Source organism: Ictidomys tridecemlineatus, chromosome 4 (genome assembly GCF_052094955.1).
Source record: "Ictidomys tridecemlineatus isolate mIctTri1 chromosome 4, mIctTri1.hap1, whole genome shotgun sequence".
Taxonomy (NCBI): domain Eukaryota; kingdom Metazoa; phylum Chordata; class Mammalia; order Rodentia; family Sciuridae; genus Ictidomys; species Ictidomys tridecemlineatus.
Window position 1 is genome coordinate 18,264,717 of NC_135480.1, and position 23,685 is coordinate 18,288,401.

A 23,685-nucleotide genomic window follows, 5' to 3' on the forward strand; every position below is an offset into this window, starting at 1 on the left:
GCAGAAGTGTGTGGCAGAGGGAAGCAGCTCTCACAATCATGGTGACCAGGAAACAGAGAGAGTCCATTTTCCAGATACAAATATATACACCAAAGCCACGCCCCAATTTCCACCTCCTCCAGCCAAACCCTACCCCTTCAGGTACCACTCAGTTAATCCCTATCAGGGGATTAAATCACTGATTGGGTTAAGACTCTCACAACCCAATCATTTCTTTCCTGAACCTTCTTGCATTGTCTCACACATGAGCTTTTTCTAAACCATGACACCTTGATAGGAAATTCATGCATCAGGAGATTAAGTTCAAGCAAACACCAGATGCTTGATCTGAGATGTTACACAGAACATCTGCCTCCACAACCAAGTCTTTTCCACTGGATCACTCTGGAAAGGAGTAGGGATTTCCCTTTTCTATCAAGGATTTCAGGGCTGTGTTAACCTTTCTAGAGTTCCCATCCACCTGAATCATTAAAGCCTCTCATTCTTTGTTCATTAGTGAATGGGCATCTTAATGAAGGAAACAGGAAATGATGAGGAATCAGAAGATAATGGCCAATCACTTACATATGCAAATAGGAAACCACCCTCCTTCAGAGTCTTCAGACTCTATTAATCATTTTCTCATAACTTATACTGTGTGACTGCGGCTAATCAATGAAACTCCCCAATATATTCATATATAGCTTACACATTCATCTCCCAAGTTTATGTTGACAGTCATTTGGAAACTACAAAGTGTTTCTAATGATAATAACTTTTACTAATTACAGTTATCATGTACTCCATGAAAAGCCAACTGCCACTTCCCCTGAAAGCATTTCTATGAGTCATCCTGACAATTACTCCAAAAGGTTACTTAAAATTCTTATAATTCTGTAAGTTTCACACTTCTGTGTGAATTTAGTTAGAATGTCAATCAATAGGACTCCTGTGAGGATCCAATTAGACGCCATAGGTAGAAACATTGATGCACTCAGAACACAAGGGAAGGTGATGAGTGGTGAGAACAAGCTGCCCCAGCCCATGACCCAGAGCAGAAATGATAACATGCTTACTCCTAATTCATGCTTCAGGGTAATAAGTGTGTTACTCATCTTCAAATGTATAACATGTTTATTATCCTATATTTATGAAAATGAAAATGAAAAAAATATATATTCTTTAGCGAGTAGCAGAGAAGAAATAGCCTATTGAACTGTATAACACATTTACTATATTTGGTAGACCTTGTGGCCCTCAGCCTCACATGCATTCATTCCTGTTTCAGATATACGCTTTGTGCAAAGGAACCAAGTGGAGCAGGAGGTTAAAAGGAAGACAGTCCCTATGTTAATCTAATAGATAAATAAATCTTGCCCTCTCACTTTCCTTTTTAAAGATGTTTTTAAAACAATGCAATTTTAATTTTTAAATTTTCATTAAATATAAAACACTTTTATTTTATCAAATAAAGGAATTTCCTAAATTTAGTGTCAGAACATTCACAGTGGAGAACACAGTGGGCTAATGGCTTTGAGCAGAAGGCTTATCAATTTAATTTTTTTTGAAAGGTAATTGTCTTAAAGGCAATGGTTTATGATGGATTGAATCCTAGAACAGAAATAAACACAGTAATAGAAAAATTAGTCCAATATAATTTACTGTATAGTGAAGAGTAAGTTTGTATCCATTATTATTTCATATTCTTGATAAATATTTCTATGCTAATTTAATTTGACAAAATTAGGGGAGAGTGAGTAGTACACAGGATATTTCTAAACCTTCTTAACATTTCCATTTACCTAATTTTATGCTAATAAAATGTCAATTTACATTTTTTTCATGTTTGCTATTGGAAAACTATCAAGCCCAGGGAAATCATCCAATAACCATGTGTCATTGAAGAAACCATCATGTTCCCACCTCCTGGAGTATAAAATAGAGAAACACTCATCAACTACCTAACCCAAAAGAGACAATTGCTTATAAATAATATGTTTTTCAAAATATAAATTGAAGGCATGACATAAAAAATTGTTATCAGCAGAATTTTTAAGCAATACTTATACATACAAAGTAAGATGAAATTGAATCTCTCTAAAAATTTATCTTTTTTAAATCTCACTATTTTAAATTATTTCTTAAAATAGGAATAAAACTGGTTCTCTCATGTATTCTTTTGTAAAACATATTAGTAAATATAGGATAATAAACATGTCAGTAATTTTCATATTAGCAACCTCAACCATAAACATTTATTCTGAAAGTGAAATGAGGAGAGGAGGGAGATTTAAGGTAGTAGATGGTACAGTGCCCTGTGTGATGGAGAAAAGGGAGACCTACCTAAAATATTCAGCGACAGAAAGATGTTTATGCAAATCAGATGGTTAAAAAATAATACCGTATGATGGGAACAAAAATGATTAAAAATCCAGGCACGATGGTGTACTCCCTTAACATCTCTGGCTCAGGAGGCTAAGGCAGGAGAATTGCAAGTTCAAAGCTAGCCTCATCAAAAGCAAGGTGCTAAGCAATTCAGTGAGACCCTGTCTCTAAATAAAATAAAGAATAGGACTTGGGTTGTGGTTCAGTAGACAAGTGTCTCTGAGTTCAATCCTTGATACGAAAAAACAAACAAACAAACAACAACAACAACAAAAAAAAAACAGGTGAAGAACTTTTACAGTATGTTAAATGAGATAAACAAGAAAATAACTAGCTTATGCAATTAAGCAAGGCTATTAAATTAGATAAGTTGATTATAATATATCTGAAAGGACAAAATGATAAAAAATAATTTTAAAATGTTTAAATTATAATTATATCTTGTTATGGTTTTAACAATACTTAAAATTGATCATAAATTTAACACACAATACCAGATTTCAAACCATCTAGTTCAGCCAAAGAAGTTGAAATTAAGGGAGATTGATTTGTATAGGAGGAAATTACTGGTTAACATAACAGAATTTATATCAAAATTTTTTGAATATTATTAACTTTTCATAAAAGCTGTCCCATGGACAGAACCATCCTGTCTTATCTGCACTAATTTGATATCAATTTTGAACAGATTCTCCTACAAGCAGCAGCTTGTTCTGTCCATACTTTTCCTGGAACATTCTGTGGTCTTTCCTTTTTTTATTGCTATACTATTGAATTTGCTGAAGCTGTACCTGAGGTTTACTACCCACCCCGCTGAACTGTGTGGATCATACTGGACCATCTTCTGGAGGTGACCTTGGGAAGTTTGCCTCACTGTGTCCCACAACCCACATTGCCCACTATTTCCTTCACTACTCACATTGCCAACTATTTGCTTTCTACTCATTTTAGCAACAAACCTAACTCTATCACCAATTATTCTGAAAATAATAGAATTTATGTTTCAACCTAAAAGTACATATAACATTCAAAACTAAAACAGGAGTTGTCATTATAAGTAGTGTTTTCCAACTATATTCAAGCTGTCAATTTCAGATGCAGTTACAAATACATATAAGTGCATATCAGTCACACTTGCTTCTATTTTACCCAGTAAATATTGTTATTGCAAATTAACAGACTCAATTAAAATCCTGCTTGTAATTACCTTTCATGTTAAATGACTTAACCTCTATATTCTTGATCCAGGATTATTATTCAACTATAAAAGTTTTATTGCTGGTCTATCTAGCTAAGCATATTCTTTGTTTTTTTTTGGTTTTTTTTGGTTTTTTTTTTTTTTTTTTTTTTGGCCAGCTGAGACATATTCTTTTCAGATTTTAGTGTCCTTTCTCGGTCATCATGATGTCCCTAAATATCTCATTATTTATACACTTAATATTTCTGGAATTTGTAAACATTTCTTTGTTTCTACCTTTGACCTTTCTTATGGGTGCATGCACCTTCTTATCTCAGTAATAGAGCTCATAAATTTAAAAAGAGACTCTTTTGTCAACTATCACTGATGTGGTTTAGAAATTCAGGCACTTAGATTTCCCTGAACAATTCCGAGGAAGGAAACTAAAGTAATTTTTCTTTTTTCTTTTTTTTTTAGGTTTTAAAAAATGTTTACTATTGGGCTGGGCTTGTGGCTTAGTGGTAAAGCACTTGCCTAGCATGGGTGAGGCACTGAGTTCGAGCCACACCACCACATAAAATTAAATAAATAAAATAAAGGTACTGTGTCCATCTACAACTAAAAAAAAAAAATTAAGTTTACTGGTTTTGTTTTCATTCAATTCACAATAAATACCAAAAATTTTAAAAGAAAAAGTAAGATTATTTGCTTTATCACAGACACATCAGAACCCTGAAACCATGTGGGAGTTGAGTTTTTGCAAATGCTTTGGAAATACAGAATATATTGCTGCAGGCAAATAAGAGCTAACTTACAATGTATTTGTATCAGAGCATATGCTGAGTTTAATGCGTTAATACATAATTTCTGCCTGTATTTGCTCAAAACTTTCTATGGCTGAGCAGTAAGTAAACAATATAGTTTGTACTGACAAATAATACATTTCATTTTCCAGTAATATGTAAACAATGATGAAAACATTGTCCTGCTTTTTCAAAGGTCAAAAACTCTATCTTAAAAACAACTCTTTAAGACTAATTCTAAGGCATTTGTACCATGGTTTAAGCCAAATTTTCTTTTTGTCATGGTTCTTTCTTGTGCTGTAGATTTATGACTTCTAACACCCTTAGGAAAAATTAAATGGACATTATTAGAAGACTATACTCTCTGACTTGAGTCCTTCTTTCTGATTTTTTTAAAAATATTTTTTTTATTTCTACATGGACACAACATCTCTATTTTTGTTTCTTACTTTTAATGTCCTTCCCTGTGCCTCTTGTGAGTTGGTAGTTATATAAATAATAAAGACTACATTCTACATTAATAATTGTGGGTGATTCATCTGTACTTATATTTACCATGTTCCAGCCTCAGTATACTTTACTACAGACTCAGAAAATTTCACTTTTTGATCTTAAAACCTCCAGATGGCGAAAACATTAGAGGAAAAATGATAAATAAAAATTTTTCAGGAACAAAGAAAATGCTGTAGGAGAACTAGGACACAAATATGAAGTTGCCTTTCTGAATTATTTATCATATTTGTCATTATACTTGAAGGAATATATTCTCCCTACCACCATATCCTGATAGAAAGAAATAATTAAATCATTTATATAGCTGTTGTTATTATCAAGTGCTGTCTTATAGGATCCACATGTATTATTAATTCCCCTTCCTTATCATTGAGCCTGGTAATATAATGTCTATTAAATATGAGAGTTTGACAGCCACAATGACTAAGTAATTAGTCCAAATATGCACAGTATTGATAAGCCCAGGCACTTCATTAAACTTGGTACTTTGACCAGAACACACACACTTTAAAATATTACTTCACCATTTGAAATATTTCTGAAAATGCAAAAATGTGAATCATAAAACTCACCACATATTGATTTCTTGAAAATTCTAATGATGGTCACCCCCTCCTCTCTATAGAGAAAATTTCAGTCAGTGGTGTCCAGAATGTGAAGGTTTTTTCCTGTTCCTCCTTATATATGTAAGATGAGGCAGAAGAGCTGTTCTGGCAGTCAAGCTGGAGAATGTTCTCAGTGGCCCACAACTGTGGTCTTGAACATGGTCTCAGGAAAAAGAGAAACGAAGAAGAAAGTATCCTCACTGATTTCCAACTGGAATTTAAACAGTTTTCCCAGAGAGCTCATGAACCTGTAAATTGCTTCTCAATTCTCCCTGGGGTTTGGGGTTTGGAAATTTTCCATTAGCATGATTTCCATGACAAAATTTGCATGGTTTTTCATTTGCTCAGGTGTTTTTAAAACTTTATGTCCACCACCAATTAAAAGACTCCCCTGCCCATTTTTAAATGCTCTTGGGTTTCCTTGTGAAAATGAGTTTATTTTCCTTGATGCTCAGGAATGGAACAGTGTGCACATGGGGATGAAATGTATGGTCTGATGGTAAAAGTAGGGCAAGATGCCAATGTTTTATTAAATGCAAGAACTGAGACCTAGAACAAAGCAGCATCAATCCACAAGGACAATTTGTGTTGTACTGAGACTGGGGCAGCAGCATGTGCTTGTTAAAGAGACACATTTCTGTACACATATGGAAAGTTTTGCATTAATCTAATTGTTTTTTTTTTCTCTTAGAAATTGATTTTGAGATTCTATGACTAAAAGCATAGTTTCTGGAGATTAAAGTAATTTTCTCTTTTCGTTTTATTTGAAAAGAAAATAGGATAGTTCTTTTGGAAAAAAGGGAACTTAGCATTTCAAACTGAAGCTTGAGGGGGAAAATGGGACCTACCTTCTCAGGTCCCTTTGAGTGAGACCACACTAAAACAATAACTTCTTTGCATAGTCTTTATATGAATATCCTTCCTTTAAGAATATTCTCCTTTCATTTTTGTTTCAATATCTTTGATTTATTTTATTTTACCATATTTTGTGACACAAGATGGTATCATTTCTATTTGTGTGCTTCAGCCTAAACTAGGAGATAGAAGCTAGCAGAGAGAAAAATTCCAAAACCAGAATCCAGGCTTTTATACAATAGGGAAATCTCTAACACTCTGCCCCACACTGGCATGCAAAGTGTCACACTGCCATCTTCCAGGTGGAGCCAACCTAAACCCAAGAACCCACAGACAGACAATGAAGGAAAGCACTGACTTGTTCAGAACACCTACTGCATACCATGATGCAAACTTCAGGATGAGTCAGCCTGACCAGCATGTCATATGTATATTTGAAAATGATAACAAGGAAGACATAGGTGTGGTGAGCCGCCTCTGCCGCTTATGCAGACTATGGTCGCCATTACAAGATGGCGCTGGCTCCGCTGTGGTATGTGACAAACAACTCCTTATTTGGGAGAGTTGGCGCATGGTTTTTCAGCACCCTATGAGAAAGTTCCACGTGGCAGCTTCGCATTGGGGCTTGAGATGCTATATTAAGGCTGGGAGGGGCATCCGAGGGATTAGTAGAAGAAATATCAAGGTCCTGAATAAACTGCTGAAAGAAGATTCCCGAGTTGCGTCTTCCTTGCGGGCAAGGGGTCGCGACACATAGGAATATTAAATAACAGTGGTAGAATTCAGAGCCAAAAGGAAAAAAATATTTTATGTTAAAGCAAGACAAGGAGGGATAATCAGGGAATGAAATAAGGAAAACCCCACAGCACAAGGGTGGGCAAAGAGCATGGTAGGAATCAACAGTAGTTTGAGATTGGAGAACACTATGAGATTTTGAGCAGAATATTGATTTTATCTGACTTGTGATGTAACACAATATAATTCCTAAATAATTTCATTATCTCAACTTGAAATCAGTTCTCATCTTCCTTCTTGTATCTAGTTTCTTAAAAGGTTTACTTTTTATATTGGCATTGCTTCTGAAAATTATTTTGATAACAACAGTAAGTCTGTTAGGTTGAATTATAGTGAACAAAAGTTATATTGCTAACGATAAAAACATTGGACTGAATTTTACCACACCTAGGCAAAATCAACATAGAATAGAAAAAAAAAAGCTAAAGCAATAACTGTTGTAAAGACGCTTCTGCAAAATTTTAAGTAAATTACAAAGAATGAACATCTTAGATATCATTCAGAATTTGTTTATGCAAAATGTTTAGTTTCCTTTAATCATTTGAATGATTAATCTGTGGAATTGTTTTGTTTTCTTTAACCTTGTGCCATTACTAGAGTACCTAATAAGGAGTTTAGAACTTAAGTGGAAAAAAAATAGACTATTTCATGCTTATGATGCATCAGTTAGAGATCTGTGGTCATCGCTGCAATCAGTCCAGAATAATATATTATTTTATGTATTTCAAATTTTTTATTTACAGATTCTTACAATAACTCACCCAATTATAATAGATCCACATTACTTGAGTTAGCTCTTAGAGATGAATAAACTGATTTGAGTTTGTAGAGATGAATGTACCTCTGTGTGCACGGAAAAGACATAATACCTGACTATAAGAACAGAGAGATGATGGAGAACAAGGGGAATGGTGAAGGACAATCTAAACATTTGTCACACACCTGGTCTGCTGCAGGACACTCACATTGTCCAGATGAAGTTTTAGACCCTAAATCTTAATCCTTAATAGATTTACAACAACAGTAAAATCTTATCTATCTCCTACCATGTTTATTCTGGAGAAGAAAACTATTATCACACACTCTTTTACTTTGGGCCTGGCAAAGGAAAGAATGAAAGCCTAAGTTTTTTTTCCCACAATACTCAGTAGGTATTTTATTATTGTTGATGGGCTACGTAAAACTGAACAATTTTACCATAAATACATTTATTCCACAAGGCACATTGCAACCTGAAATCAATCAACTTTATGAGAATGACATAACATATATAAAATTGAATGATCCTTATTGATACTTGTTAAAATAGGATTATTTTCACTTGGGTACAGGACGCCACAAAAATGAAAATGCCAAATAAATTGAAATATTACTTTATTTTAAAGTACTTTTTACTTTCTGGTTCCTCTGAATTTCTTCTTTAGAGCTGGGAGGAATCAGCTTTCTGCATCCACAGTTGACCCTGGTTTTCTTGGTTGCACCCTATGTCAATTTCTTTTGATGGAACTTGAATAAGAAATACTCACTGTTGAGATCCTTATGAAATCTGCCTCATCTTGATCTCTGAAGTTGATTGACATGAAGTTGTGCTAACTGGAGAAAAACACAACCAGGGTAGGTAGCTCTGGGCCATCAGGGTCTACCTGTCATGAAATTCAAGAATGATTAGGTCCCATAACCACCTCCACCTACCAGCAGATTCCCACCACAGCTTAAGACCAGAGTAGGGCCAGGACATCCTCCCCCCGAAACCTGGAAGCCAGTCCTAACCCATTTCTATTGGGACACTGTAGCCATTGCCATAGCCTCCCCACACAGTAGCCTCTACCTTGCAACAACAGCCAGGGGCTACAAGCAGCTGCATCTTGTAGCAGGCATTTGAAAGCTAGTGTAAAGATCTCTGAAAGATGTTGCATCCATCTTGGGTCACCTCCATTACTATCTTGAGTTACCTCCTTTTTTGCCACCACCACCTTTAGTTACAGTAGCATCCATCCTGGGACACCCAACACCAAGGTGAGGTACAGATAATGTGCACAGAAACTGCAAGATTATAGGGTAGAAACTGTAATACCTCAGATCCATACTGCAATAAACAAAATCACATAGACAACAAAGAAAACAAAGGGAAAAATGTCCCCCAACAAACTAGGATACTACAATAACAGAACCCATGGAAAGCACAGTTGATGAAATGTCACAGAAGGAGTTCAGAATGTTCATAATTTAAAATGACCTGTGAATTAAAGAATGACCTAAATGAGCAAATACAGGCAAAAAATGATCATTCCAACAACAAGATAGATAACAAAGCAAATACAGGCAACCATTGATGACACCAGTAAAGATATAAGTTAGCAAATACAGGCATCCATTGATCATACCAACAAACAGATAGATAAGAAAGCAAATACAGGCAGCAAAAGATTACTTCAAGAAAGATAGAGATTCTGAGAAAGAAAACAATCAGATTTTCATAAAATGAAAAAAAGAATAAACCAAATTTAAAAAATCAATAGAAAGTATCACCAACAGACTAGATCACTTGGAAGACAGAATGTCAGATAATGAAGATAAAGTATACAATCTGAAAAAAAAAGTTAACCACCCAGTGAATATGGTAAGAAACCATAAAAAGAATATAAAAGAATTTTGGGATAGCATAAAAAAATACAAATCTAAGAGTTATTAGGATGGAGGAAGGCACAGAGTTTCAAATCAAAGAAATGCACAATCTCTTCAATGAGATAATATCAGAAAATTTCCCAAACATGAAGAATGAATTAGAAAATCAAATATAAGAGGCTTACATGACACCAAATGTACAAAATTAAAACAGATCTATACCAAGTCACATTATAATGAAAATACCTAGCACACAGAATAAGGATAGAATCTTAAAAGCTGCAAGAGAGAGGAATCAGATCACACATGGGGGACACCAATTCGTATCTCAGCAGATTTTTCAACACAGACCCTGAAAGCTAAAAGACCTGGAACAACATATACCAAGTTCTGGGAAAAAAAAAATGGATATCAACCAATAATCTTATATCCAGAAAAATTAAGCTTTAGACTTGATAATGAAATAAAAATCTTCTATGATAAACAAAAGTTAAAAGAATTTACAGCTAGAAAGTTTGCACTAGAGAACATCCTTGGCAAATTATTCCATGAGAAGGAAATGGAAAATAACAAGTAAAATCAGCAGACAGAGGTATTACACTAAAGGAAAAACTAATTAAAGGAGAAACCAAGTCAGTTAAATACCAAAAATTACAAAATGGCTCAAAATACAAATCATGTCTTAATAATAACTCTGATTGTTAATGGTCTAAACTCATTAATCAAAAGACAGATTAGCAGATGGGATTTAAAAAAAGACTCAACAATATGCTGTCTCCAGGAGACTAATCTCATAGGAAAAGACATACACAGACTGAAAGTTAAAGGTTGGTAAAAATCATATGACTCACATGGAGTGTGAAAACAAGCAGAGGTTTCCATCCTCATATCAAATCAAGTAGACTTCAAGTCAAAATTAATCGAAAAGGATAAAGAAATACATTTTACACTGCTCAAGGGAACCAAATATCAATAAGACATTACGTAAATATATGTGCCCCAAACAATGGAGCATCTACATTCATCAAACACTTGTCAAGTTCAAGAGTCAAATAGATCACAACACAATAATTATGGGTGATTTTAGCACACCTCTTCCACCACTGATCTTCCAAAAAAAGCAGAACAGAGAAAATATAGAACACAATAAAGTAATCAATAAATTTGACTTAACTGACATATATAGAATATTTCATCCATCAACAATTGAATACACTTTCTTCTCAGTATCACATGGGTCCTTTTCTAAAACTACCCTGCATTCTATCAGATAATAATTGAATAAAATTAGAAATCAATGAGAAAGTAAAAATAAAAGCTACTCTTACACCTGGAGACTAAATAATATGCTACTACATGAACAACGGGTTGCAAAAGATATCAAAAAAGAGATTCAAAAATTCTTAAAGGTAAATGAGAACACTGATACAACATACCAATGATGGAAGTACTAAGAGGAAAGTTCATTGCATGGAGTTCATTCCTTAAAAGAAGAAAAAGTCAACAAATAAATGACCTAACATTACATCTCAAAGCCCCAGAAAAAGAAGAACAAACCAACACCAAAAGCAGTAGAAGATACGAAACAATTAAAATTAGAGCTGAAATCAATGAAATTGAAACAAAAGATACACTTGAAAAATTTGACAAAACAAAAAATTGGTTCTTTGAAAAAATAAAGTTGACAAACCTTTAGCCATGCTAACAAAGAAAAGGAGAAAGAAATCTCAAATTACTAACATCCATGTTGAAAAAGGGAATATTATGACAGACACTACAGAAATACTAAAGATAATTAGAAATTATTTTGAAAATTTGAACTCCAATAAAATAGAAAATATCAAAGTCATTGACAAATTTCTAGAGTCACATGATTTGCCCAAACTGAACCAGGATGATACACATGATTTAAACAAACAATAACAAAAAAATTCAAGCAATAAAATAGAAGACATCAGAAGCCTACCAACAAAGAAAAGTTCAGGACTGGATGGATACACAGCTGATTTCTACAAGATCTTTAAAGAAGAACTAATACAAATACTCCTCAAATTATTTCATGAAATAGAAAAAGAGGGAATACTTCTAAACGTATTCTATGAGGCCAATATCACCTTGATTCCAAAACCAGGCAAAGACACATCAAAGAAAGAAAACTTCAAACCAATATCTCTAATGAATATAGATGCAAAAATTCTCAATAAAACTCTGGCAAATTGAATGCAAAAACAAATAAAAAAGATAGTGCACTATGATCAAGTGGGGTTTATCCCAGGGATGCAAGGTTAGTTCAACATATGGATATCAATAAATGTAATTCATCATATCAGTAGACTTCAAGATAAGAATCATATGATCATTTCAATAGATGCAGAAGAAGCATTTGACAAAATACAGCATGTCTTCATGTTCAAAATACTATAAAAAAAACCTATGGATAACAGGTACCTATTTCAACATTGTAAAAGCTATCTATAATAAGCCCCAGGCCAACATCACTCTAAATAAAGAAAAATTGAAAGCATTCCCTCTGAAAACTGGAACAAGATGGGATGCCCTCTTTCATTACTTCTATTTAACATAATTCTTGAAACACTGGCTAGAGCAATTAGACAGAATAAAGAAATTAAAGAGATATAGATAGGGGGAAAAAACTCATATCAGCACTATTTGCTGAAGACATTATTCTATACATAGAAGAACCAAAAAATTCCACCAGAAAGCTTCTAGAATTACTGAATGAATTCAGCAAGGTAATAGGATATGAAATCAACACCCATAAGTCAAAGACCTTTCTGTACATCAGTGGGAAATACTCTGAAAGAGAAACCAGGGAAACTACCTCATTTACCATAGCCTCAAAAAATAAAATACCTGGGAATCAATTTAATGAAAGAAGTGAAACACCTGTATAGTGAAAATTACAGAACACTAAACAAAGAAATTAAAGAAGACCTTAGAACATGGAAAGATCTCCTTTATTCTTGGATAGTGAGAATTAATATTGTCAAAATGACCATACTATCAAAAGCACTATACAGATTTAACGTAATTCCAATTAAAATCCTAATGGAATTCCTAATAGTAGTAGAAAAAGTGTCATGAAATTCATCTAGAAAAATAAGAGACCCAGAATAACTAAAACAATCCTTAGCAAAAAGAGTGAAGCAGGTGGCATCACTATAGCAGAGCTTAAACTACATTATTGAGCCATAGTAACAAAATGTCATAGAATTGGCATCAAAATAGACTTGGAGACCAGTGGTACAGAACAGAGAACTTAGAGACAAACACCACATAAATACAGTTATCTTATATTAGACAAAGGCAACAAAAACATATTGGAGAAAATATAGCTCCTTCAACAAATCATATTTAAATCTCACCATACATATAACTCAACTCAAAGTGGATCAAGGACCTAGATATTAGACCATAGACCCTGCATATAATTGAAGAAAAAGTAAGCCCAAATCTCTATAATGTTGGATTAGGCCCCTTGCTTAACAAGACTACTATAGCACAAGAAATAAAATCAAGAATCAATGAATACAATGGATTCAAAATCAATCAGTGAGGTGAATAGAGATCCTACAGAATGCGAGCGAATTTTTATCACACACACATCAGATAAGCCACTAATTTCTAGGATATATAAAGAACTAAAAAAAATATTAACACCAAAAAACAAACAAACAAACAATCAATCAATAGGCCAAGGGACTGAACAGACACTCCTCAGAAGATGATATACAAACAATCATCAAATATATGAAAAAACGCTCAACGTCTCTAGCAATCAGAGAAATACAAATCAAAACTACTCTAAGATTTCATCACACTCCAGTCACAATGACAATTATTAAAAATACAAACAAAAATAAATGTTGGCGAGGATGTGGGGAAAAAGACACACTCATATGTGGCTGGTGAGACTGCAAATTGGTGCAGCTAATCTGGAAAGCAGTATGGAGATTCCTTAGAAAACTGGGAATGGAACCACCATTTGACCCAGCTACCCCACTCCTTGGTTTAAGTCCCAAAGGACTTAAAAACAGCATACTACAGTGGTACAGCCACATCAATGTTTATGGAAGCACAATTCACAATAGCTAATTTGTGGATCCAACATAGATACCCTTCAATAAATGACTGGATAAAGAAAATGTGGTATATATACACAAGGCAATATTACTTAGCATTAAAAGAGAATAAAATCTTGACATTTGCAGGTAAATGGATAGAGTTGAAGAACATAATGCCAAGTGAAGTAAGCCCATCCCCAAAAAATCAAATGCTGAATGACTTCTCTGATATCAGACTGTTGATTCATAATGGGGCTGGGGCGGGAAGAATGGGAGGAATAAATGAACTTTAGATAGGGCAAAGGGGAGGGAGGGGGATGGGGGGAATGAGACGGACATCATTACCCCAGGTACATGTATGACTGAACGTACACCATGGGCAACCATTGAAATGAAAAGTTTTGCTGCAATTACATACAATGAATCAAAATGCATTCTCCTGTTGTATATACCTAATTAGAATAAAGAAAGTTTTTTTTAAAAAAGTTTTTAAAAAGTTTTTTTTAAAAAAACCCATACAGAGGGTAGTGGAGCCACCTTAAAAATAGTGTCACTGCCTATAAAAAACCTACAATGAAGGTCCCACTAATAGTCTTCTGAATGTCCATCTGAGTTCCAGTTGCTTTTCTCAAGCATCACTGAGATCAATATCCTAAATCAAAATTTTTTTGCACTTGAAATACTTTAAGTATCTATCTCTAATTTCTAAGACACTTTGTCATCCCTCCACAAGAATTTTCAAAGCATGGAATTAGTGGTCCACAGTATGACAAGTATTTTTTTTGTCTTTCATTTGAGAAGTATTAGATGTTATGTAAGCATAAAATTTAATTATCTTCAACTTACATGATAGGATGTTTTGGCTTGCCAACTTGAGTAGATGGCTGATAAGATAGTGAAAACAGGGGCTGGGGTTGTGGCTCAGTGGTAGAGCACCTGCTTAGCATGTGTGAGGCACTGGGTTCATTTCTCAGCATCACATATAAATAAATAAAAATAAAGGTCTACCAACAACTTATAAAAATATTTTTTAAAAAAAGATAGTGAAAAAATCATCTCTGACCTCACAGTACTGACATTTCTATAGAATTGTGTTACCACTTTAGAGATAATGAGGGTCCCATCAAGTTTTTTTTTAAAGACTATTTTGAATTTGTTACTCATTATGTTATTTTTTATAAAGTTTAATAATTTTATTTTTTATTAGAAATCACCATCAATATCTTTGACACTTTCCTCGTGGTGTTTTTCATTTCCATATTTCTAAAAGCATAAAATCAAAGTATTGAGCAAGGGGATTAGCATGGTGTAAAATATGGCCACCATTTTGTCAAAGGAGAAGGCAGAAGGAGGTCTTGCATATGTAAATATGCATCAAACAAAGAACAAAACCTCAACAGCAATGTGAGATCCACAGGTGGACAGAGCTTTCCTCCACTCTTCAGAATTGAGGGTTCTCGGAGAGAACAAGATGACACCACAGGAGACAAGCAACATAGTGAATAATATAAGTTCAAAGGTGTAACAGTTGCAGGTCAGGTCCAGAAATGGGTACAAGTCACATAAGAAACTATCAATGATATTGAGGCCACAAAATGGCAGCTGGAAAGTAAAGAGAATCTGTATGGTGGAATGCAAGAAGCCCTCTATCCAGGCCATCCCCACCAGAATGCCACAGAGCCTCCAGTTTCTGATTGAAGAGTAGTCCAAGGGCTTCCAAATGGCCACATAGTGGTCATAGGCCATGGACATGAGGACAATCATCTCTTCCCCAGCAAGAAAGTGCTCAGCAAAGATCTGCAGCAAGCAGCCTTCAAAATAGATGGTTTATACCTATACAGGAGTCTAAAATCATTTTTGGTGTGATGACAGAGGAGAAGCAGGCATCCAGGAAGGACAGAAATGTCAAGAAGAAGTACATGGGGGAGCCCAGCAGTGCAGGGCTACAGAGGATGGTCACTACAATCAGCATGTTGCCTCCAACAGTTGCAACGTAGACCAACAAAAACACAAGAAATACTATTTTCTGAACAGTAGGATTCTGTGAAAGCCCCAGGAGGACAAATTCATTTATGAAGCTTTGATTGTGCATGATTTCTGAGAAAAAAGTATTTTACTAAGAGGTATCTCTACTCAGCTATTCTACTAGTCTACAATTATGATAAAGAAATATTTCCTTCAGACCAGTTTATAATTTTTGTAGTCCTTAAGAGTTAGGTGCACCCAGATGTAAAATTATCTTTAGTGCTTATTTTGTCACTGAGAACACAAATTAAGTCATTTACTGAGGGTAGGAGTTGGAGATCAGGCAGTCTTAACGTAGAGATGAATCTTTGAGGACTTAAAGTACTGGAGTATCTATAAAGGGGAATGGAAGCATCCACATGTAATAGAAAAAATTCAAAGTTTTACCTTGAGTGCCAACTTTGGTGATTTACTTGTGACTTTCTGAATTGACTTGTTCAGAAGCATCTTAAGCTCATCCAAGTAATGAGAAAATGTGGACTATTATGTAGTAGTCAGGTCAGCCATTGCCATGGAAGTAAGCAGGGGTGAATAACAAGCCATCTGACCTGGAGACTGTTGCATGAATAACATGGATTTTACAAGGCACTTGAAAATCATGGATACTTCTCAAAAGTTTCTTTAAATTTATATATTGAATGTGAGTTTCTTTTGTTGTTGTTTTTGTTTTTGTTTGGTACAGGGGATTGAACTCAAGGGCACTCAACCACTGAGCTACATCCCCAGCACTATTTTGTATTTTATTTAGAGACAGGGTCTCACCCAATTGCTTAGTGTCTTGCTTTTTGCTGAGGCTGGCTTTGAACTCGCAATCTTCCTGTCTCAGCCTCCTGAGCTGTGGGGATTACAGGAGTGCACCATGGGGCCTGTCCCTGAATGTGCTTTATAATGATTTCATTTTTTTTTCATAAAAATAAGGACCTCATTTTTATGAAAAAGTGCCCAGCTACAGACATAGGTATGCATAAAAGTTGATGTTTTTAAATTCATCATTTAAAAATTAGAGCAGAATTACACAGAGACAATAATGCCTACTTCTGATTGTTGACATAAGACTAATTGAAATAAGGCAAGAAATCATTTACCATAATAATTTCCCATATTATTTACAATAATGCTACACCATAGGGGAAAGAATTTCCATGTGGAATCTGCCTTTGGTCAGCTCACCGCAGGGCAAAGCAGGAAGAGAATGAAGTGAAAGCAGCAAGAACCATGGCTCCAGGCTCTTCCACTGTATGCACCAGGTTACTTAAAAGTCCATGAGCTGAAAACTCTTTGGCCTATGATTAATAAGCGCGTCTGTCAATTGACTTCTTGGGAGAATCAGATAAAGACTTGGGTGTAAAAACATTGATAGTCAGTAGCACTGGGGAAGATGAGGTGTGGGGGGAGTGACCTGCCCCAGCCCCTGACCCAGAGCACAGATGGCATCAGGTTTACTCCTAGTTCCTGCCTCATCGTATCCTAGGCTTCTGTTTTGCTCTTCTCATGTGTATAAAACACAGTATATTTTCTTTGGATATTCATAGTGAAAATTTTATTTTTAAGTGTGTGACAATTTTAAATGTCCTTGGTAGGCTCTGAATGTTTTAAAATTTGATAGATCTTAAATTACTGTGGCTTTAGACCCACATGCACTTATGTCTGTTTCAGATGACCTTATTGTAAAAAAGAAAAAAAAAAAGCCAAGAGGGGCTGGTGGTAGGAAGAAAGACAAAGTCCTATATGAATCTAATAAAACATTTTATGTCTCCACTTTCTTTATCTGAAGTGCTCTAAAAGCAATACCAGTTTAGAACTGAAATAATAAGCATAATACCTAAACAAACCAACTCTTCAATTAATGAATAAATACCTAAAATTAGTGTCTAGATATTGGCAACGGAGAAAATAGTGTGCTCATGGTTCATGATTTCAAATCTTTTAAAAGTAATTATCTAAATTCAATGAGTTATGACTCCTAGAGCAGAAAAATAATAGCAGTAGAAAAATAACATAAATATATGTAGAATTTGGTACTTAGGTAAGAGTAATATATCCACGTTTATTTCATCTTGACAGATGTACTTTCGAGAATATTAGGAAATAGTTAGAGGTATGCAGAAAATTTCTATACTATTTTATCAAGTTTTCTCTTTATCTGAATTTATTCCAAATAAAAATTCAATTAAAAAATTGTTCATTTTCTGCTACCAAAATGCTAGCAGTTTCAACTTAATCATCTAGTAGCCAAGTGTCCTTGAAAAAATCACATTGCTCCTCTTTCTTCTATTCTTCAATAGCAATAATACCTCTGGCCCAGCTGCTTGAACTGCACGAACCTAGCACATGGTTGTTATGAGCAGTTTTACTAAGAATTCACCAAAAGGGAGATAGGAAATATCAATGTTGGCATTATTTTTAAGCAGTATCAACAAATGCAAGTACCCCAGAAATTGAATTAGCATAAAAATAAAATATATATCTGTAAAATCATGCTACTTATTAGTTACACCTACTAAAATTGCAATGAAATTGGTTCATTCATGTAATCCTTTTCAAAACATGTTGGTAAATACTTCCAGAATCATAATTTTGTACTAGTAACCCAAAACTTAAAAGTTTATTCTAAAATTGAAATGATATGGAGAAGCTTTGTTACAGATAAGGCACTATCATGAGAAACAGTGAACAACTAAAATATTCAATAACAGTAAGCTTCAGGGTGTGAAGAGTAGTCCCTTTTCTCCCTGCTGGGCATTGTGTTTTGCAGACTTTAGACTTACATTAACCACATGGACACAGGGAGCAGTTTTGTATGCTCACATATTTCTTGGTGAGCAGAAAGATCAAAAGAGCAATACCCCTGAGTCTGCACCAAAATAGGACTCAGGTGGCTCTGAAAATTCAGTGACTGGTCTGGTAACCCATGGGCCCCCTTGTGTTGCAGAGGGGTTAGTGCCAAGGCATCCCATAAACAGCAGACTGAACCTAGCCAGAAGTGGGGAGGGCACTTTATATAAACTTGAGAGTCTTCAGTGTGTTTAGAGAAGCACTGTGCTCCTGGGCAACAGAATGAGCTTTGCCTGTAAACTCCCTCTGTTGGGCAGAAATCTTTGCAGACCTTAGACTTGCAATGATTTCACTGTATAAATTATTCCAAAGTCTTGCTAAAAGGTCATTGTTCCATGACAGTATTTGTTTTTTTTTTCTCCAAGACAGATAAAGATGCAGGGGATTATGCTTTCCTAAGATGAAGACTTAGATATCCCCAATAAGACTGCTCCCTGCCACAGTTCTCCGTATGTGAATGGGAAACGTGTAGTATTTCTCACACAGTGCTGTGCAGTTGTGTGTTCAGCTGAACCCAGAATGATTTCCCCCTCTGGCACTGTTTTTGTCATAATTTTGTCAGACATGTCTCTCTTTCTTTATGTGACCCTTTCCTCTAACCTGGCATTGGCTAGGATGCCAGTTAAGACCTGATTAAAATTTTTCTCACTCCTTTTTCCAGTAACCAGAATCTCTGAGTCTTTTAAAGATAGCTCTAAAAGTGATTAGAAGTGGTTGAATTTGGAATATATGTTTCAAGTTAATTCCACATGATTTGCTGATGGACTGGATATTATATGTGATACAGACAGATCAAATGTGCCATCAATTGACAGAAAATGTTATAGGTAGAATACACTTGGGGATAAAGGTAGGACCAGAAGGACAGCCTTGGACTTGTTCAGTGTGGGAAATTATCTCTTCCAGTGAGAATGCCATGGAGACAATTGGATTTCTACATCAAAGCATCAGGAAATAATTCTAGGCTGGAGATATTGATTTGAGAATCTTATTCTTGTTAAGGCAGTATGTCAAAAATACTTGGTTAAAAAATGCAAATGGATTTATTTTATAGGTGAGAAATGAGCAATGGCTGTTAAATTTAATGACGTAGGGGTCATTTGTTATTCCTGGGAAGAGACTTTCAGAAAGCCTTAGATAATGAAGCATGGCAGAAAAGGACTTGTCGAAAAATAGAAAGAGAGAAATGAGAGACAACATAGAGATGTCTTCAGTTTTGCTGCAATGGAGAGAATGAAAACGCTGACTAAAACATTAACTCTTAGGTGGACTTGCCTCCTATTTCACTGAGAAAACTTAATCCCTCGAGAAAGAACTACTGGAGCTGGGGTTGTGGCTCAGTGGCAGAGCACTTGCCTCACACTGGGTTCCATCCTCAGCACCACAAAAAAATAAATGAAATAAAGATATTGGTTCCATCTATAACTTTAAAAAAAATTAAATTTAAAAAGAATGTCTACCAACCCCAACAGCTATGTCTACTGATCTGCCAGTAACTGTCCACTGAGGTCCAACCAATGACTGTACAGGAATCATCTGTGTCCCACTTCAAAGCCAGTGAAGCCACTTGACCTGGACATAGGTTTCTCCTTGTTGCTTACACAAGGGCACTGATCTAAAACTTCCTTTAATGTTCTTCTTTCATTTCCATTTTCCTTTTCACTGGATAATTTACAGTAGCAAAGAATCAATCTCTTATCTTAAAAAAATTCTTCCTGTGACCCCCCTTTCTTCCTTAGTTACTACCCTGTGTCCTCTCCAATTTTCTCCATTGTAGTCTGAGTCTCTTTGATGCCACTGCTGTTTTAACATAAGGATTAAAAACTAATAACATTGTCTACCAGGGCCTTCTCTGCCTTTTATCTCTCACCATGTACCACAGCCCTATCCCGGCTGCAGTGCACGGATCACCTGATATTCTTCACTTCAGGCTTTTCTCTGCATAACATTTTCTCTTCCCATGGGTATGTCTGAGGGTGGTTCTTCCCACATTCAGATTTCAGCTTAGAAATTCCTCTCAGAAATTTCCCTTGCCCACCTCCTTTGAGTTCCCCAGTCACCTTTCCACTATTTCATTACAATTAGCTGAGCGAGTAATTTTCTATGATTTTTATTTTCATTTTCATAGGTTGTCTGTCTTCTGCACTAGCATATCAGATCTGAGACACAAGGAACATGAGTTTTCTTATTCATTATTGTACCCCAGCTCCTAGTAGAGTATATGAACTTTCTACAAACTCAACAAATATCTTTCAATGCATCTTGAAGTTACAAATACAGTTGGGGACTAATAAAGCTACATGTTTACTGCCCATAACATATTTTATTTCAAAATAAAACTATTTGAGTTAAGTGTTGCTTTATTTGAAACCATAACTCATGCTGAAATTATTGTCTTCACATTTATCGTGCAAATTTGTTTTAATAAGAAAACAGTTTGGTAAATCATGCTAGGACCTTAGTCTTCCCATATACCTCATCAAGGGAGGTGACTTGAAACATCATAGGTGTCTTTTCGTATTTTTCATAGAAGAATTTAAGAGAAAATGAACATCATTGGATTTGAATATACACATCTTGAAGGTAACACAAAATCATTTTCCCATAGTTAATAAAATAGGTCTAGGTATGTATAACTAAACAGAACCAATAAAATAAATAAGCATATACAGTTGCTTTAGTACCATAAAGAATGTATAACTTCAAGATACAGATACTTGATTTTAAAGCACTTGACTTGACAACTAGCAGCTAGAAGTAGTTGAAAATCTTGACATACTCATGGCCTCTGTATAAAAGCAATCTAACAAATAAAAAATGTCTAAAGGGACAACTGGAAGTGTGCCAACTCGGGAGATTCTAACTTATAAGTACTTATAAGTATTTGTATTCCTCACTTATTTATGTTTATTTTAAAATATTTTAAACTCCTAAGTCTTTTGTGGAGTTGGAATCATCCAGTAATATTTATTAAGCACATACTGGGTGACCAGGAGTGTTCGAACCCCTGGGGCTATGCACAAAGGAATAAAAGAAATCCCTCCATTGACAAGAATTATGATTGGGGGAGGGAAAAACAGAATATGGGTCTCGAGAAGTATTTTCAGGTTCTAGTTATGATTGGAGATGTTGAGAGTACAACGTGGGTGGAGAGTGGAGGAGAGCTGAAGGGACATTCTGGGGAAAGTCACCAGGAAATACCCTCTCTTTTCTTCTCAAGTAGGAGTTCATTTGGAAATAGGAAAGAAAATTTTAAAAAGTCAGGGACCCAACCAAGCAAAGGCTTTGGAAAAGATCCTCTCAAAAAGAAAAAAATCAATTAATTAATTAAAAACCCTAAACTTGGGAAGATTAGGGTTGTTCAAAATAGAATTTAATTTGAAATTGTGCCTAGTTGCTTGTGGAGAAGATGGGTTAGTACAAAATAACCTGTGTGAGGTCCTGGAGGTATATTCTGGTTGGAAAGGACACTGTAGTATCTTTACATCTTGGCTTGTTTTTTAAGAAATGGATTCTACTGTCATGTGTAACCAAAAGGTACCAATAAATAAACTAAAATTTAAGAAAAGCATCTGTTTGCCTGGGTTGAATGGATTGCAGTTATGGACAGGCTACCACTCCCCTGGCATTGAGAGGCAAACTTGTTCCTTGGTCTGTAATTCAGTGACCACCCAGGGTCCCTCATTTCACCCATAGTTTCCTCATGGCATGTTTCACCTCTGCATTCCTCAAGGTGTAGATCAAGGGATTTAACATGGGTTCAACAATGGTAAAGGACACAGCCATTGCCTTGTCTATGGGGTAAGTGACCACAGGCCTCACAAACAAGAAAATACACGGCACAAAGAATAACACCACCACAGTGAGGTGGGAGCTACACGTGGAGAGGGCTTTACGCCTCCCTTCAGAGCTATAAGACTTCAGGGAACAGAGGATGACCACATAAGAGGCCAGTAGGAGAAGGAAGATGGTCATACACATCACCCCACTGTTGAGGATGACCAAGAGACCCAGGACGTGGGTGTCCATGCAGGCCAGTTTCAACAATGGAAACAAGTCACACATAAAGTGGTCGATGATATTGGGGCCACAGAAAGGTATTTTATACATGAAAAGAAGCTGTATGGTTGCGTGCATGGACCCGCCCAGCCAGGCCCCTCCCACCAGCAGGCAGCACACTCGGGGACTCCTGATGCTGGTGTAGTGCAGGGGCTTACAGATGGCCACGTAGCGGTCACAGGCCATCACGGTGAGCAGGATGATCCCCACACCACCAAAGAAATGCTCTGCAAAGAGTTGGGTCAAGCAGCCTTTGAGGGAGATGGTGGTGCTCTCAGAGAGGGAGTCCACAATCAACTTGGGGGCAATGACGGAAGAGTAGGTGACATCCATGAGGGACAAGGAAGTAAGGAAAAAATACATGGGAGACTTCAGACTCTGACTTGCACTTATGGTTAGCACAATGAGGAGGTTTCCCAGTACTGTGACCACATACATGACTAGAAACAAGCCAGAGAGTATTCTCCTCAACTCTGGGTTCTTTGTAATGCCCAAAAGGATGAATACAGTCACGTTGTTTGGATTCTCCATTGAAAGTAGGCTGAGGTCAGCGTGTCCCTCTGCACTGGAAAGTCTGCAAAAGGAATATCATTGTTAATTAGCAATCACTAAGTACACTGGACATTTTTGGCAAGTTTTCTCATTCTCTCCACTTTATCTGAGGTGCTCTAAAAGCAATACCATTTTAGAATTGAAATAATTGAAATATGCATCAAATCTAAACAAACCAACTCTTCCATTAATCAAATAAAGAAATACTTAAAATTAGTGTCAACATATTGGCAATGGAGAAAATAGTGTGCTCATGGTTTATGATTTCAAATCTTTTAAAAGTAATTGTCTTGGGCTGGGGATGTGGCTCAAGCGGTAGCGCGCTCACTCACCTGGCATGCATGCGGCCCGGGTTGGATCCTTAGCACCACATACAAACAAAGATGTTGTGT

General features: G+C 35.7%; 1 protein-coding gene and 1 pseudogene across 1 annotated transcript; both read right to left on the bottom strand.

Annotated features, from left to right (window-relative positions):
- Positions 1-15,015: 15,015 nt before the first annotated feature.
- Positions 15,016-15,914, bottom strand: LOC101975985 (olfactory receptor 4C15-like; annotated as a pseudogene).
- A 6,449-nt stretch (positions 15,915-22,363) lies between these two features.
- On the bottom strand, positions 22,364-23,272 carry LOC144376758 (olfactory receptor 4C6-like). Its single transcript, XM_078045042.1, has one exon. The coding sequence runs from the start codon at positions 23,270-23,272 to the stop codon at positions 22,364-22,366; it is 909 nt and encodes a 302-aa protein (XP_077901168.1).
- Positions 23,273-23,685: the final 413 nt, after the last annotated feature.

What these genes read in the sequence shown, in the direction of transcription:
- LOC144376758 (XM_078045042.1), bottom strand. Translation starts at nt 23,272, where the DNA reads ATGGAGAATCCAAACAACGTGACTGTATTCATCCTTTTGGGCATTACA.